At 43.3% G+C, this 14,904-nt stretch overlaps 1 protein-coding gene and 1 pseudogene across 1 annotated transcript in view; both read right to left on the bottom strand.

The window, feature by feature from the left end:
• The window catches only part of RBL2 (RB transcriptional corepressor like 2), a 51,913-nt gene extending 40,083 nt beyond the window's left edge, over window positions 1–11,830 (bottom strand). The window contains exons 1-7 of the mRNA XM_090260740.1: window positions 11,495–11,830; window positions 9,206–9,336; window positions 7,541–7,741; window positions 6,677–6,741; window positions 3,817–3,945; window positions 491–651; window positions 343–407 (exon numbers count right to left, since the gene is read on the bottom strand). Coding sequence (XP_090116866.1) covers window positions 343–407; window positions 491–651; window positions 3,817–3,945; window positions 6,677–6,741; window positions 7,541–7,741; window positions 9,206–9,336; window positions 11,495–11,746 — 1,004 coding nt within the window. The 5' untranslated portion in view covers window positions 11,747–11,830. The remainder of the gene's footprint in view (window positions 1–342; window positions 408–490; window positions 652–3,816; window positions 3,946–6,676; window positions 6,742–7,540; window positions 7,742–9,205; window positions 9,337–11,494) is intronic.
• LOC149993951 (isocitrate dehydrogenase [NADP], mitochondrial pseudogene) lies at window positions 1,670–3,534 on the bottom strand (annotated as a pseudogene).
• Window positions 11,831–14,904: the final 3,074 nt, after the last annotated feature.

Raw genomic sequence — 14,904 nt, 5'->3', positions numbered from 1 at the left:
CAAGAAAGAGAAACACTGATCGGTGGCCTCTCGAGCGTCCCTGAGGGGGACTGAGCCAGCAACCCAGGCGGCTGAGCCCTGACGGAGAATCGAACCTGCCGTTTGGTTTACGGGGTGATGCTCCAGCCAACTGAGCCACACCAGCCAGGGTGCGGTACAACTTTTAATAAATTTAAAAATGTTCTTAGAGTAATAGTTGATAGAAATTTTTATTGCTTCCTTGTATCTCCCACAAACTACTTTCTAAATGTATGAGGTACAAACTATAAAAACACTCAACTCCCAGGCTTTCTAAGCACCTAATTTTAAATATTAAGATAGTTTGATAACAGAAGTACTTACAGATTCTCTGCAAAGTTGCCAGGCTCTAGAAGCCCGGTAAGACTCTCTTCTTTGCCTTTCAGGAGCTATGATGAAAGAAAAGACTCTTAAGTCATCATATCAAATCAAATCTTCCCCCCCGAAATGATTTTCCCGTTACTTCACAAACCTTTTTCTCATAAAGTTTCCTTATATAGGGTTTCCAGAAATGCTCCTTTATTCCCTTTGCTTCCAGAACTACGCCTTCCTGCAGGGAGCAGAGCTGCTCAATGACACAGGGCGGCTCGGAGGAAGGTTTAAAATCTTTAGCATTGAAGTCCTCAGGCAGGCCTGCGATGTCCAGGGTCACAGGGGAGAGACACCAGGCAGCACTCATTAAACCAAATTGTAATCAACAAAAATATACATACGTAGTCTAATAAGCATATGAGGTAGCTTATCTGTTTATAAGAAACAGTGTATAAGGGCCTAATTTCACTCGAAATACACCTCAAAAATAGCAAAGAGGTGAAGTGTACCATTGCTCAAAAGATTTAGTTTTTCAACCATGTAACTAGAGATGGATAAAAAATCTAAAAAGTAGTTTTAGTATTATGCTGTAAGCTGTAAACCCCACGAATATATAACTGCAAATAAGCCTTATATTCAAGTAAAAAATACCATTAAAAAATTACTATCCGAAGTATACAACCTGTTTATATACTTTCATTGAATTATATGTGTTTGATTATATTAATTTACAGCTAATCTTGGCCCCGTCTCAGTGGGAAAAACAATAAAGAGAGGGGAGCACTGAAGGAAAGCAGCGGCAGAGAAATGTAAAGTGGGGTTGGGGAGGAGACGGGAGGTGGAGTGCAAGGACCAGCGAATGTACCAAACCAGGAGCAACTTAAGTAAGTAACGCCACTGACTTCAGAAACCGACTGTGAGAGTCCGACGAGCTGAAATTCTATATAATTTTAACCACCCCAAAACTGACAATCACTCAGAACCCTACCATCGTGTTATTCAAATAGCAGCATCATTATATACTAGCTCTATAAATACTTTTTAATATTTACTTTGCAAATCATAATTTGGTCCTTGCTGTATATCGTTCATAAAAATTACATACCTTAAAGCCTACGAAATGCATTGCCTAAATAATTATCATTTCCATGCAGCTTGTTTGCGTGTGCATGGAGAGATCTGAGTGACTAAATACGGCCCCATGTGTTCTGAGGGGGATAAAACTCACATTATGCAGAACGTACCGCCTGGCCGAGGTAAAAACTCAGCCTTCCTTCCTCACGTCACCATGAAATGAAACGCACACTTTTTACAACATGGTGCTGATAGAAAATGCCCCCTAGAAGAGCCTGTTGAAGGACGGGTGCCCCCACGTTAGCCGGGTAACGCTCCCAGCCTCACTACCGCTGGCCCAGGCTTTGCCCAGATGGCTCTGGATGGCACCCAGGAAGTCCGAGGGGTTCAGGAAGTGCTCATTCAGCTTTACGTTGCTGAGACCACGGACCCCCCTGCCAGGCCCCTTTGTCACGGCTCCACTCTCCACACCCTAAACACACATCTTCTCCAGGGTCTGGGAACATCTAACGAGGTCCTCAATCCCGTCTGGGTCCCCCGGTGCTCTGGGCCACATGTCAGGGCAAAGTCACTAATGATGGGGTCAGTGCTGGGAGGGCAGTGCTTTTGGTGCTCCTGACAGTGGCGGGTGACTGTCCCATGAGCAGCCTCAGCCTCAGTGGTCTTCCCATCTGGGTGGACCAGCACAGATGTCACCGGGCCAAGGGAGTGAAAGCCCTGCACCAGGATGTTTGACTGCACATTGTCACCATCGTCTGGAAGGCCCACACACAGCTGCCTAAGGACTAGGGGACCGGAGCCACCATGTCATCAATGAGCCTGTGCTCATACCAGATCAGTCTTGCTGAACTTGGTTTTTTACTTTTTAAATTTTTATTGATTGTAGAGGGAGAGGGAGGGTGGGGGAGAGAGAGAGATTTCCTGTTCTGCTCATGTATGCACTCACTGGTTGATTCTCGCATGTGTCCTGACTAGGGATCTAACCTGCAACCTTGGCGTATCGGGATGACACTCTAACCAACTGAGCTGCCCAGCCGTGGCTGCCTAACTCAGTGGTAATTACTGTGCTTCTCAAAGATCTCCTGGAAGATGTCCTTGAATCCCCCATCCTAGGCTTTCAGACTGGCGTTCCTGGTGCTCATGGACAGGGGCCACTTCTGCATGGCACACTGGAAGCACCTGTGTGCAGCACCAAGGTGCACTTGTCAGTGCTGCACGCACTCGTGCCCACGCCTCCAGCGGGGACTTTTACACCTGCCACTCCTTAGCCGTGCTGCCAGCCTTCAGGGGGAGGGCCACCCGGAAGGTGCCAGCCTGCCTGGCCACAAACTCAGCGGCCTTCTACTGGTCGCCATGGACATGCCTGCCAATGCTGACGGGCCTGGTCCAGCCCGGGACAGGTGGGGGATGTGTTTGCAGATGTTGGGCTCCCAGAAGACAGTCCTGTCAAGGAGGTTCCAGATGCTTCCACTGGGTCTCTCCCACATCTTCCTCAGCTTGAATTCTTGCACACGGACCTTATCAGGGATGATGGTAGCACACCTGACAGCCACACTGTACTCTGGGGTGGCCAGTGTACAGCTGATGCAACCCGGTCAGGCCGGTCAAGGCTTGGGCGCCCCAGGCCAAAATACTTGAGATGGATGTCCATGCGGGCAGGGTGAGTCTCTCTCTGACGGACTGCCAGATACTATAGGTCATCTCTTTGTTGTCCATCTCCAGCGCCGGCCTGGCCGCCTTGATCTTGTAGACAGAGCGGCGCTGTGGCTGGTTCTGCAAGCTGGGGGCTGCTGCCCAGGCTGGCCCGGAGCCTGAGGCTCTAGCACATGACAGCACAACCTGCAGGTAGCCCGCATCCTGAGTGCGCACGCAAGCAAACCGGGCAGGCGAGGTCTGGGTGCGGGCCCCTGCTCCGGCTACCTGGCGGTGGGCTGCCCAGACCTGGCTGTTTCCATACAGCTTTTACTTTAAGAGCTGAAAACTCATTTTCCTTATTTGAGGACCATAACTATTCTTCTGTGGAAAAAAATCTAAAATGAAGATTCTTACAGTAAGTCCGTTTTGACCCCTTTCAGCAGGCCAGGCACAAAGCTTGCCAACGTAGAAAAATGCCATCAGCTTTAATGTCATCTTTGCTACTCTGGACTTCTAAATTCCTTCTTGTTGAGTGTATATTTCAGAAACTTCTCATGGTCATGTAAGACATTAAATTTAGTGACATTTGCAATTGAGTCTTCCATACGTATTGTTACAGAGACCCTGACTCCTAGTTATAAGTACTCTGGAAAGCAATAATGATGGCTTTTCAAAGCACTTATGCTCCCTAATGCTAAGAAACCTGAACTGTGTACAAAAGAGTCAACATAACGTAGAAATGTGAGTTTTCCAATAATCTTTGATTTACAAACTTACCTTTAAAACTTGGGTTCACAAGTTCTTTACGATTGGTACATTGAAGTGCATTTCCATACACTAAGTCCAAGACACATAGCAGGAGATGGTAAGAATTGACCAAATCATCACTGATCAGGGGGAAATTACCTACAGGGTTATAAAGAGTTAGAGAGGTAAATATGCATCAACTTTACAGTATGTTAAAAATAATTTCTTCCTTTAATTAAAATGACATTACACAACACTGTACCAAGCTGACTCAAGAGCTACATAAAGAGTTTTGGCAGCTTTGGTTGGTGTGGCTCAGTGGATTGAGCACTGGCCTGTGAACCAAAGGGTCGCTGGTTTGATTCCCAGCCAGAGCACATGCCTGGGTTGTGGGCCAGGTCCCCAGTTGGGGCCACGTAAGAAGCAACTACACATTGATGTTTTTCTCCCTCTCATTCTCCCTCCCTTCCCTGCTCTCTAAAAATAAATAAAATCTTTTAAAAAATAGAGTTTTGGCAAATTTAATTTTGAAATATTACTCTTATGGTTTAATATATTTCTATGAGTTTAATGAAAAGTAAATAAAAATGTCTTTCACTCACTTAGTATTCACTAAGTAAGCATTTATTAAATGACTAGTAGCTAACCAAAATATTATCATTATTGGTTTTTCCTTTGGAAATTCAGAACATGAGCAACTTCATAAATTACTTCAAATGGTAAGAAATTGTTTTATACTAAAATATTTTTGTCAAGAAAATTAATAGAAATACTTGTGAATACAAGCTAATACAAATTAATGCAACAGGATTACAAAGAAAGGTATCTAAGATCTAGAGCTGGCATTCCACAAACTGTGGGCGCTTGATAACGGAGAAAAAAGGAACCAACACTCAGACCTACGGGAACAGGTCACCGCCGCAGCGCTGCGCTACGTCTAACCCTGAGAACAGGTTTCATGGACAGCTAAAGAGCTTTATTATTCTTAGCAATTAGGAAATATTTCTAGTTTTATAGCTTCGAGAATAGCCCCTTTGGCATTGAACACTGCATATATATGCTTCATCTCGATTTTACATTTTTATAACATCAGATGAAGTCAACTTAAATAGCTAACATATATGCAAAATAACTAGTCCTCAACCGCAACATTTTCACACTTAATGCCGACCCAGATGTGTGCGGCCCAGGTGTGTGCGGCCCAGATGTGTGCGTACAAACACACACTCCCACTGCTTTGTTTCAGGCTCTTCTCTCTCCGCCAAAAAAGTTACCACTTACCTCAGCATATCAGAATAATTCTATTTTGTATAGATAAAAACATTCAATAAATCAAAAGAAACAAAAAACATTTTTTTCTGTATTGATATAATCACACTAATCTGCTTGGTTCTACTATAAATATGTTTGATATCAAAACACTGAGTTTCTCAAATGTAAAACAGGAAGTCGTGGCACTTAATGGTTTCAAGCTACAGAGCCCATCACACCGACAAGCCGGGACTTGTCCTCGTGCGTACTTGCCATAGAAGGAAAAACCCGCAGCACTGCAACTTCTAACAAAAAGCCGAAATGTCCCAAAAGATTGGAATCTAAGTTAAGCTCCAGGACTGTCCCTACGTGACATACTTCACATTTCAAACTCGAACTTTTAGAAATCTCACTGGGAGGCATTTCATCTTTCGGCCAGCAAAAATAACCCGCTTGACCTCCAGAGCGGGCTTACTTATCAGGATGAGAAGATGTGGGGTCTCCTACAAAATGGGGAGGGGCACCTGCTGGTCTTCAGGCCACAAAGCCCCTCATGAGGATAAGCCCAAACTTGTCTTTGGTATGCACTTGGCACAGGAAGTCAGCAAAGGAGTACACCTTCCCCCAAATAACTACATCAAGAACTGAATAAAACCGATTAAACTGCTCCATTAGAAAAGGTCCTAGAGAACCACGCAGATCCTAGCCCAGGACTGTGCAGATCAAGCACTTACAGGCTGAACAGTAAGATAAAACTCAAACCCTTAGTTACCTGCAGAGACTAAAAATATGTCACCCCAGCTGACCAAGTGAGACTAAGATCAACCCAAGGACAATAAAATTCTTTTAAAATAATTTATGTAGTACATTTACTCCCAGTTACACATATACCATAGAAGATATAAAGAAAACAAAAAGGAATCTTTCATGAAACTCCTTGCAGTTCTACGATTTTTTAAAATTCTAACTTTGTATTTTATTGGGCTGTCTTGATGGCAAAGGCATTCTATATAGTTACCAGGAAAAAAAAAGTGAATTATCAATATGTAACTGTACTTTCTCTTCTGTAGATTACTAAGAATCGTTTCTACAGAGAAATACAGACAGGAAAAAAGAAAAGAAAGAAAAACATATTTTCCTGAAAGTGGACCTTGAATAGGTGAAGTGAGATGAGAAAAAAGGGAGAGAAAATAAATTCTATCTAAAAGCACTTGACCAAGTGTATTTATCTGAACAAGATGCAGAAAGTAATCTGAACTACTGGGGATGCTCAGTCCTACTTCACGAAATCAGACTTGTCTCATGAAAAACACAGCTCAAGATATAAGCACAGACACAGCGAGGTGTATACAGTCTGTAATTCAGAAGAATACGTTAGGGTGGAAAAGATACTGTGTAAGAATGAAATTTGAAACTTTTCCACTTAATAAGAGAAGTTTGCATCTTGTAAAGAAATTCAAGACTTTTTTTTATATATAAAAAGGGAATATTTAAAAAAAGAGTCTGAGAAATCAGACTGAGAAGTCACTGAGAAATTTTTCAGTGAGAAACTTTTCCTAAGACATATTATAGGTTGACCAAAGTGGCACCCAAACGCTGAAATAAGTGAATATCTAAATAAATGTTCCTTTTTTCTTACCTTTTGCATATATGTAAAGTATCCAACAAAATTGGAAAACTTCAGACACAGAACAGGGCACACGCCTTTGGGGGAGAAAAAAGCAGGAAACATTAGAATCAGAAGAAGGCATCACAAATGACTCTAAATTAGAAGAGAAACAAAACTGACAGAGGAAGTCAGAGCAGATTCACTTCACTGGGAAAATGTTCAAGAAGTTCTGCTCTAACCCCACATTGGCAAGGAATTAGCTGGGAGCCATGAGCGCATCTGTCTTAGAAGAACGTTCTTAACAACTATATCAATGAAGAACATTGAGTCAAAGTTAAGTCTGTAGACTTTGCGGCCATGACCAGAAAGTGCAAATTTGTAACAGTTTCAGCTCCCCGTTGTCTCCCCCAATCCAGCTTCTCCATTCTTCACGGGTTGTGAACATCAAAACACATAGAGAAGCCACTTCGTGGGGATGATTTAGTACTCAGTTGGACATAAAATTGAGATAGAAATAATCGGTATACATTATAACACAGAGAAAATGATAGAAATAGTCAATAATAGAAAATCAAGTAGTCAAATTCCATACCCATTAATTTTGGTGACAATATCTGTGTTCTGACTTTTGCAATTTTGGTTGCTTACACGAAAAGTGCAAGTTTATATAGACAGAGATCCCATATATTTTGCAAAATGAAAGAAGCCAAACCCTTCATGGCTAACATACAATGAAAAGAAGTTATTGAAAGAAAGCTATTGGAGAAATAAATTATTTACATAATCACATTCTTTTTTTTTTTTTAAGACGACAGAATAAACTGCGGGACAGAAAAGGGGGGATCAGACTGCGGTCCAAAGGTGTTTCCCTAACCAATAAAGGTAAAAACATACCGCTGTTTTCTCCCTCTTTGTTGGCGAGGCTGCTCCTCTTGAGGGTATTTAAAAACTTCCTGGAAAATGGGCTCATATTTCTTAAAAACCACAGCACAAACGGTGAAGTTTCTTTCCAATCTCTGGGTACGTTCTCTGAAATGCTGGGGGAGATTCGCCATCTCTTCCCATTTCTTCATCTTGTTAAAAAACTCAATTAAGCTAATATTCAAAATAAAAATGAAAAATTTTCTGAATTAACGCAAGTATACAAAAACAATTAAAAGTAAATAAAAATGTACTGATTAAATTATATTTTAGACAGTGATATAAAATCAAAAACCCATGCCTCTGAATAGCTTAATCTCCTACAGATTTATTTCTCTGATTTCCTCATCAACATTTTTTTCTCAAATTACCTGAGGGTTTTTAAAAATTATAAATAAAAAAAAGTATGTATTAACGAACGTTCATGTACCCAACTGCTGCATTTAACAAATATTAACATAGTGAATAAATGTTGCCATATCTGTTTCCAACAGAAGTTCCCATTTGTACTCCCCAATCTCCTAAAGTAGGTCTGAATCTTTCCCATTCTGTGTTTTGACCCTTACTACTTACTAGAGTTACAATATGGATATATTTGTATCTATAACAGTACCTAGTATCTTTTGTATGTGGGGTTAACATTTTATATAAATAGTACCATACTACAAAGTAGCATTTTGCAACTTGCTTTTTCATTCAACAATGTTGCTGAGATTATTGATACATGTAGATAGAAGTCATTCATTTTAATTGCAAAGAATATTCCTTCATATGAACTAGCATGACCTTTTTGCATTCATTCCCCAATCAATTGAAATTGAGGTTTCCAATTTTTCATTATAACCAAAAATGCTGTAATGACATCCTTGTACACGTAGGAGTTTCTTCCAACCACCCCAAGAAGAACAGCTGAGTCAGAGAAACGTGCATTTGCAACTTTCCTAGAGTACTAAACTTCCCACCGAAGTGACTGTGCCAATTATACTCTCAGCGAGGCACACCAGCAATGCAGAGTGCGTATTCCCCTACATAATGACCAATATTGGTATTCTCAGACCTCAGATTTCCCCAGTCCAATGAGATGCAATGTTATCTTGTTGTAGTTCCCATTTCCTTGGTTACTAGTGAGACTGAACATCTTATTGTCTGTGTCTATTGCCTGAGTTTTGTCCTTTGTGAAATCATATTATTTAACCATTTTTCTTAGTAGCTGCTTGTCAATTATTTAACCATTTGTTAATAGTTCTTTATATAATTCTGGATATTAATCTTTTCTCAGTTATGTGCATTGTAAATATCTTCTCCCGATCTGCTCTTTGTTTCTAATCCATGTAGTCCATTATGGCCAAAAAGTAAATAATCTGAACCCGCAGGTAAAAACTTAAAGGTAAAATTGAATTTCTCAAATGGAAATAAACTGAAGCCTGAGACTGCATTACTTGCACTTAAATGTTAGATAAATGTCATTAACTATAGTTTATAATGATGTGGTAAAGGAAAACCATGACCTAGGTTCAAAATCCAGCACTCCATAGGCACGAATGCTCAGAAAATGGTAACACAGAGAATTCTTATACCCACTAGGATTTGTAAGCTTTTGTATTAGTCACACTATGTTTCAAACAGTAACATATTTACCTCTGTTGTGAAAACTGCAGGAGTCTAGTCAAGGATACATAGTTTCCTTCAACTATCCCTTTGCCTACAGTTGGCACAGATTTTCTGCAAGCCACATATAAGGCACACGCTAGCCAGTGAAGATCATTTCCCTATAAAAGAAAATTGATATTTGGTTAATGAGTTATATACTTCAATATAAAAAATTCTTATGTGTAAACCAAAAGTGATATTTATATGTTTGCGGGGAATTGCATTTTCAATGATGGCGCCATTCCACGTGCTCTTAAAACGACATTCTTCAGTAAGAGACTGGAGTCTGTGTGTCTTTGCTTTGAACTGGGCCAACCAGCAGCACAGATGAAAGCGATACTACGCAACTTTCCGATCACTAAAGGCGATACGGATTCCGCGGGCTCTGTCAGGGCACATGCCTGGGAGACTCAGGAGTATAGCACCTGGGGCAAATTACTTACCAGACACACTGGCTCCATTTTCTTATCTGAGGGCAGTGAGAATGGAATGAAGCACAGAAAATACATCCAAAGATAAAACTCTGTCACCACTATTCTGTATTAAATATCATGTTCTCTTACAACACACCTTACTGTTCACTGGTCTATGCCCAGCACCTACAAGTGTCTGGCGAGGAACAGTGATCAAAAAATATCTGATACATGAATAAACATTCATCCATTTATTGGGGAAACTGAGCTAAGAATCTGAGACCAAAGTCATAAGAAAATTAAGTAATCAAACATATTTTTAAAAATAACTGACTAACCATGGATTATTTGTCACTTGCTTATAACACTGGACTTCACAACTTAACCTGTGAGTTGAGATATGCCAACGGCCCGCTGATAATGCCAGTTCTGTGTAATTTACAGGATTATCCTGAGGGTAAAAGGAGAGCTTCCTTGGAGGCACTTAGGCCTTCACCAGAAAAGAGTCCTCTTTGCCTGATCCCAGGAACCACAGGGGAGTAAACAGCAAAATGGCCTGTTCAGTCAGATCACCTAAGTATATGGGAGAGCTTTGTGGGCCCCACAGTGAGGTGCACACGAGCGCCCCATGTGAGAAACCGCACGATATTACCTTATTTAACCTTCAGGACAGCTCTGTGACCCGAGGGGTACAACTATCTTAAATTCACATTTCACCAACTTGAGTTTGGGGGGTGGGTAAGTACATGGTCCGAAGTCACCCCGATCTGTCAGGTGCTACAATCACTGTATTACTAGCTTTTCTTTTTTCCTGTGCGCATAACAACGGGGGAGAAGCTGCATTTAATTCCTATTAATGCAAGAATAACTGAAAAATAAAAGTAACCTAGTGGCCCATGGGCAAAAATAACCTAAGTTTATATACCTTTTTGCTAGGCCTTCCCATGCCGAGCCTACATACCCACCTCCTTCCCAACCTGCAAAACCACTTCAGAAAATCACGTGGCTTCCTGTTTCAAGGCGACACTCGGGCGGCTGATAAACAACCCCGACTTCCGTGTCGCTCCCCATTGGCCCGCCAAGGGGCGGGGCCTGCAGGAGCGGAGCCTCACTGGCTGGAGGGAGCATTTCTCTCCGCCGCAGGCCCCGCCCGAAGAAAGGGACACAACAGGCCCAAATCACAGCAACTCCGAGAGTCCAGAGCAACGCCTGCGGCGACCAAAAGATGGTCAAGGTCGTCGCCGTCCCGCCCTCCGAGTGACAAAGGGGGTCGTGGGTCAATACCCAGGGAGGCAGGAAGCCCGTCTCCTTCGCCCCGGAGAAAACCCCTCTTGGAGACACGGGCGTAAACACAGCCCGAAACGAAACACGTTTATTCAACCAGAGCAGGCGCAGAGCCGGGACAAAGCCGCCCTGGTTCGGGGGACAGGACGGGGGAGGAGGAGACCCGCAGGCCCCCAAATCGGGTTCATCTCCCGAGCAAGTCCCTCCGCGGCTCCGCGCGGTCGCGGACCTCTGCACCTGTTCGTTCTGCCGACCAGGTGGTCGTAAGCGCGTACCCGCGACCCCAGACCGACTTCAGCCTCGCGGGGCTCGCAAAGGGTAACAGGTGTTCCCCATTCGGACCTCCGAAGGGAAGAGCCGGAGAGCGCGGCCGCCTTCAGGGCCGCTCAGAGCTTTCCGAAAGCCAGGTTTCCAGGACTCAGGTGCGCAGCGCCCGTTCCTTCCCACCCCGGGGCCAGTCGGGGAGTCCGCGCCGGGCGCCCCGCCCGGGGTCGGCAGGGGCCCCACTCCCGCGGCGGCCGAGACCGCTCGGCCCGGAGAGACCCTCGCCCCCCGCGCCGCCCCCGCCCCGCGGGCGCACCTCCAGCGTGTAGCTCTCGCTTATCCTCCGGTAGCTGTCCCAGGCGTCGATCCGCGCCGTCATGTCCATGTTGAGGACGGAGCACAGGTCGTCGAACCGCCGCTGGGTCCTGGGGCTCGGCCAGAGGATTGGCTGCATGGAGATCCCCACCTCTCTCCGGTGGTCCTCTGCCTCAGAGCCGGCCGCTGCCGGAGGAGCTGGCAGGGGCGGCGGCGGCGGCGGCGGCGGAGACTCGTCGCCTCCGGCCAGCATTGTGCACTCCCGGGCGCTGGTCCTCAGACGAGCAGAGGGGACAGACCCTTGTCCATTCAAAAGCCGAAGTGCCCGCTAGTCCGCCGCTTATAAAACAACCGCGGCGCAGCTGACGGCGCGTGACCTCACGCAAGCACCTGTAGTCCCGCGCATGGCCTGCCGGGAAATGTAGTCCTGGCCGGAGGCCCGTGCGGGTGAAGGAGGGTTCACATGCTGCGGCTCGCGTAGCCACACCTGGGCTGAAATGACAGCGGCTTCTCCACGTTTTAAGTAGCTCCCTATCGTGAGACCTTTCCCCAGGGCTCTACTGAAAGAAAAACACCCCAGAAACATGGGCAGGTGACTGTTTCATATCCAAGCTGTTCGCATGAAGACTCATCACCTTGGTGTCCTTATTAAAAAAGATAATAGGAAGGAAGGGCCTGTCTCACAAAGTTCGTTTTTGGCCACTCTCCTCATTTCTAGTTTTTCCTGAGTTTACATTTTATTTGAGCCTTTTAAATAAAGTTGTTGTTTTTTTACAGCCGTAATTCCTTCGCCCCCCTGCCCCCATAGGGCCAATATACGTTCACTGTGACATATTTGTATTAACCCCCGTCATTCAGTTAACTTGGCTCCTTCATTGTTATTTTGCTTTCTCCTTTACTATCTGTAGGCCTGAACCACTGTCTTTTCAATCCTTTTTCGTTTATAAATGAGTATAGCATACATTTTCATGCTCGAGGAGCGGGAAGGCAATGTAAACGGGGGAAAACAAATACTGGGAAAAGTGCCAGTTTCGGGAAACTTGAGCTGGAGCGAGGACCGAGGTGAGGGCGCCTGGAGGCAGAGGGGGTGCTGGGGAAAAGCCCTGGGACCAAACTGTGTTCCTAAAACTTGCGGTAAAACTGCTGGATTTTCTTTCTCAGTGCTCACAGAAAATGCAGAGGTGGAATACAACTGCCTTACGAGTATCTGTAAATAAGTCGATAAGAAATTCTAGTACTTTCCTTATATTTAGGCTGGGGATATTAAATTTTAGAATAATGATATTGCATATTTTGGACCCCATCAACACTTTAGTGGAAGAGAAAAATGGATTTGTTTAGCGGTAAAATCCTCTTTACTGCTTTTAGTAAATTGTAATGTAATTGAAGTAAAATTCATGGTAATAAACCATCAAATAAGTATTTTATTAAAATATGCTTTGCTTGTTAATACCAATATTTTCAAAGCCAATGGATTCTAAATAGCATAGTGATTTGATACAATCATCCATTTTAAAAGTACATTTACAAAACTTTTAACTGTTAGAAATTTTATATCATTCCTATTTCTCCTTTACCTCATATTCCCAATATACCTACAAAACTTTATCCTGTTTTGTACTTGAAAGTCCATTCTTCATCTTTCCTATTCCGTCATCAAAAATTATATACCAATTAATTTTTAAGTATCCTTCTGTTTATTCTTTTATGTCAGATTCATTGAGGTATAATTTGCATGCAGTAAAATTTGCTTTTTAGTGTGCAGTTCTATGAATTTGGATAAATACAGTCATGTCCACCGCCCCCAAGACACAGAACATTTCCATCACCCAGTGCTCTAGTGCCCCTTAGTGGTGAACCTTTCCACACACAGCCCCAGACAAGCACTGATCAGTTTTGTTCCCACAGTTTCCCTATTTTCCAAAATGCCATCTAAGTGTCGTAGACAGTATGTAGCCTTGGACTGGGTTTGCTCAGCATCACACCTTTCAGATCCAGCCAGGTTGTGGCCTGTGTCTGTTGTTTGGTCCTGTCGATTACTAAGTCCTATCGGCTGCATGAATGTCCCCACATCTACTTATCCATTCACCAGCTGAAAACATCCAGGTTGTTTCCAGTTTTGGGTGATAATGAGAAAAGCTACTAGTAACATTCATGTGTATATTTTTGCGTGACAGAAGTTTTCGTGTGATTCAGCATTTCTACTCCTGGGAATGTAACCAGAGGAAACAAAATCACCCCTATGTTCATGGCACCGTTATTTACATTTGCAAAGAGATGTAAACCTGAGTTCATCGACAGACGGATGAAGAAAAAAATATATATACACACAACTAAATGTAATTTAACCATATAGATGGAAATTCTGCCACGTGTGACATGGATGGACCTTCAGTGCATTCTATGTACGTGAAATAACTCAGAGAAAGACAATTAATGTATGATCTCACATGTGGAATCTAAAAATAAGGAACAAACAACAAACTCAGGGATATAGAGAACAGAGGCCGGAGATGCGGGGTGGGGGGCGGCAAATGAGTGAAGGTGGTCCAAAGATACAGACCTCTCAAACGGTAGGTCCTGGGGACATGATGCCCAGCACAGTGGCTGGAATCAACAATGTGCTGTACGGTCCATTTGAAAGTTGCTGAGAGGAGATCTTAAAAATTCTCATCGCGAGAAAAATCATTGTAACTCTGTGTGGTAATGGACGTTAACTGAACTTATGGTAATCATCTGACAACATGTGCATACATCAAATTGTTATGTTGTACACCTAAAATTAATACAATGTCAATGATCCCAATTATAGAATCAGTATCGATTATTAAGTTTGGTTCTTGGGTTCTGATTATTCACTCGCTCTCTCACTCATTCATTCAGCCGGAGAGCCTGCCATCCGTCCGCCCATCCACTCAGATATTCAGCCAATGCCGGTACCTACTTCACGTCCAGCACTCGGGGGATAGTAGTGAATACCACCAGTGTGCTGTCTGCCCTCACAGAGCCTGTGGGCTCATGGGTGAAACAGACCTGGAGCAAGGAATGGTCACATGCGAATTTAAAAAAGAAGAAATTCAGGAAGGTATAGGAATGCATCACAGGACACTTCAAGCGTGCGTGCGTGCGTGTGTGTGTGTGTGTGTGTGTGTGTGTGTAAGGACTCAATAATTAGGTACTAAATAAATTATACTGGGTCTAAATATTAGAATGAGAAAAGTCCTTAAAAATGTTTTGGAAGATTCTTTAATGACATGGAAAGATAATCATGATATAGTAAATGAAAAAAAGGTTACAAAATGGTATGTACAATATAACTCCATTCTTATTAAAATAATATATAATATGTATCTGCAAAGAAAAATGACCCGACAGTTTACAATTATCTGAGTGTACAGAATTGTGGGGGGT

This window comes from Furipterus horrens, unplaced genomic scaffold (assembly GCF_987537825.1).
Source record: "Furipterus horrens unplaced genomic scaffold, mFurHor1.1.pri manual_scaffold_13, whole genome shotgun sequence".
Lineage (NCBI taxonomy): Eukaryota > Metazoa > Chordata > Mammalia > Chiroptera > Furipteridae > Furipterus > Furipterus horrens.
Note: the sequence above shows the minus strand (reverse complement) of the source record. Positions and strands in the feature narration are given on the sequence as shown.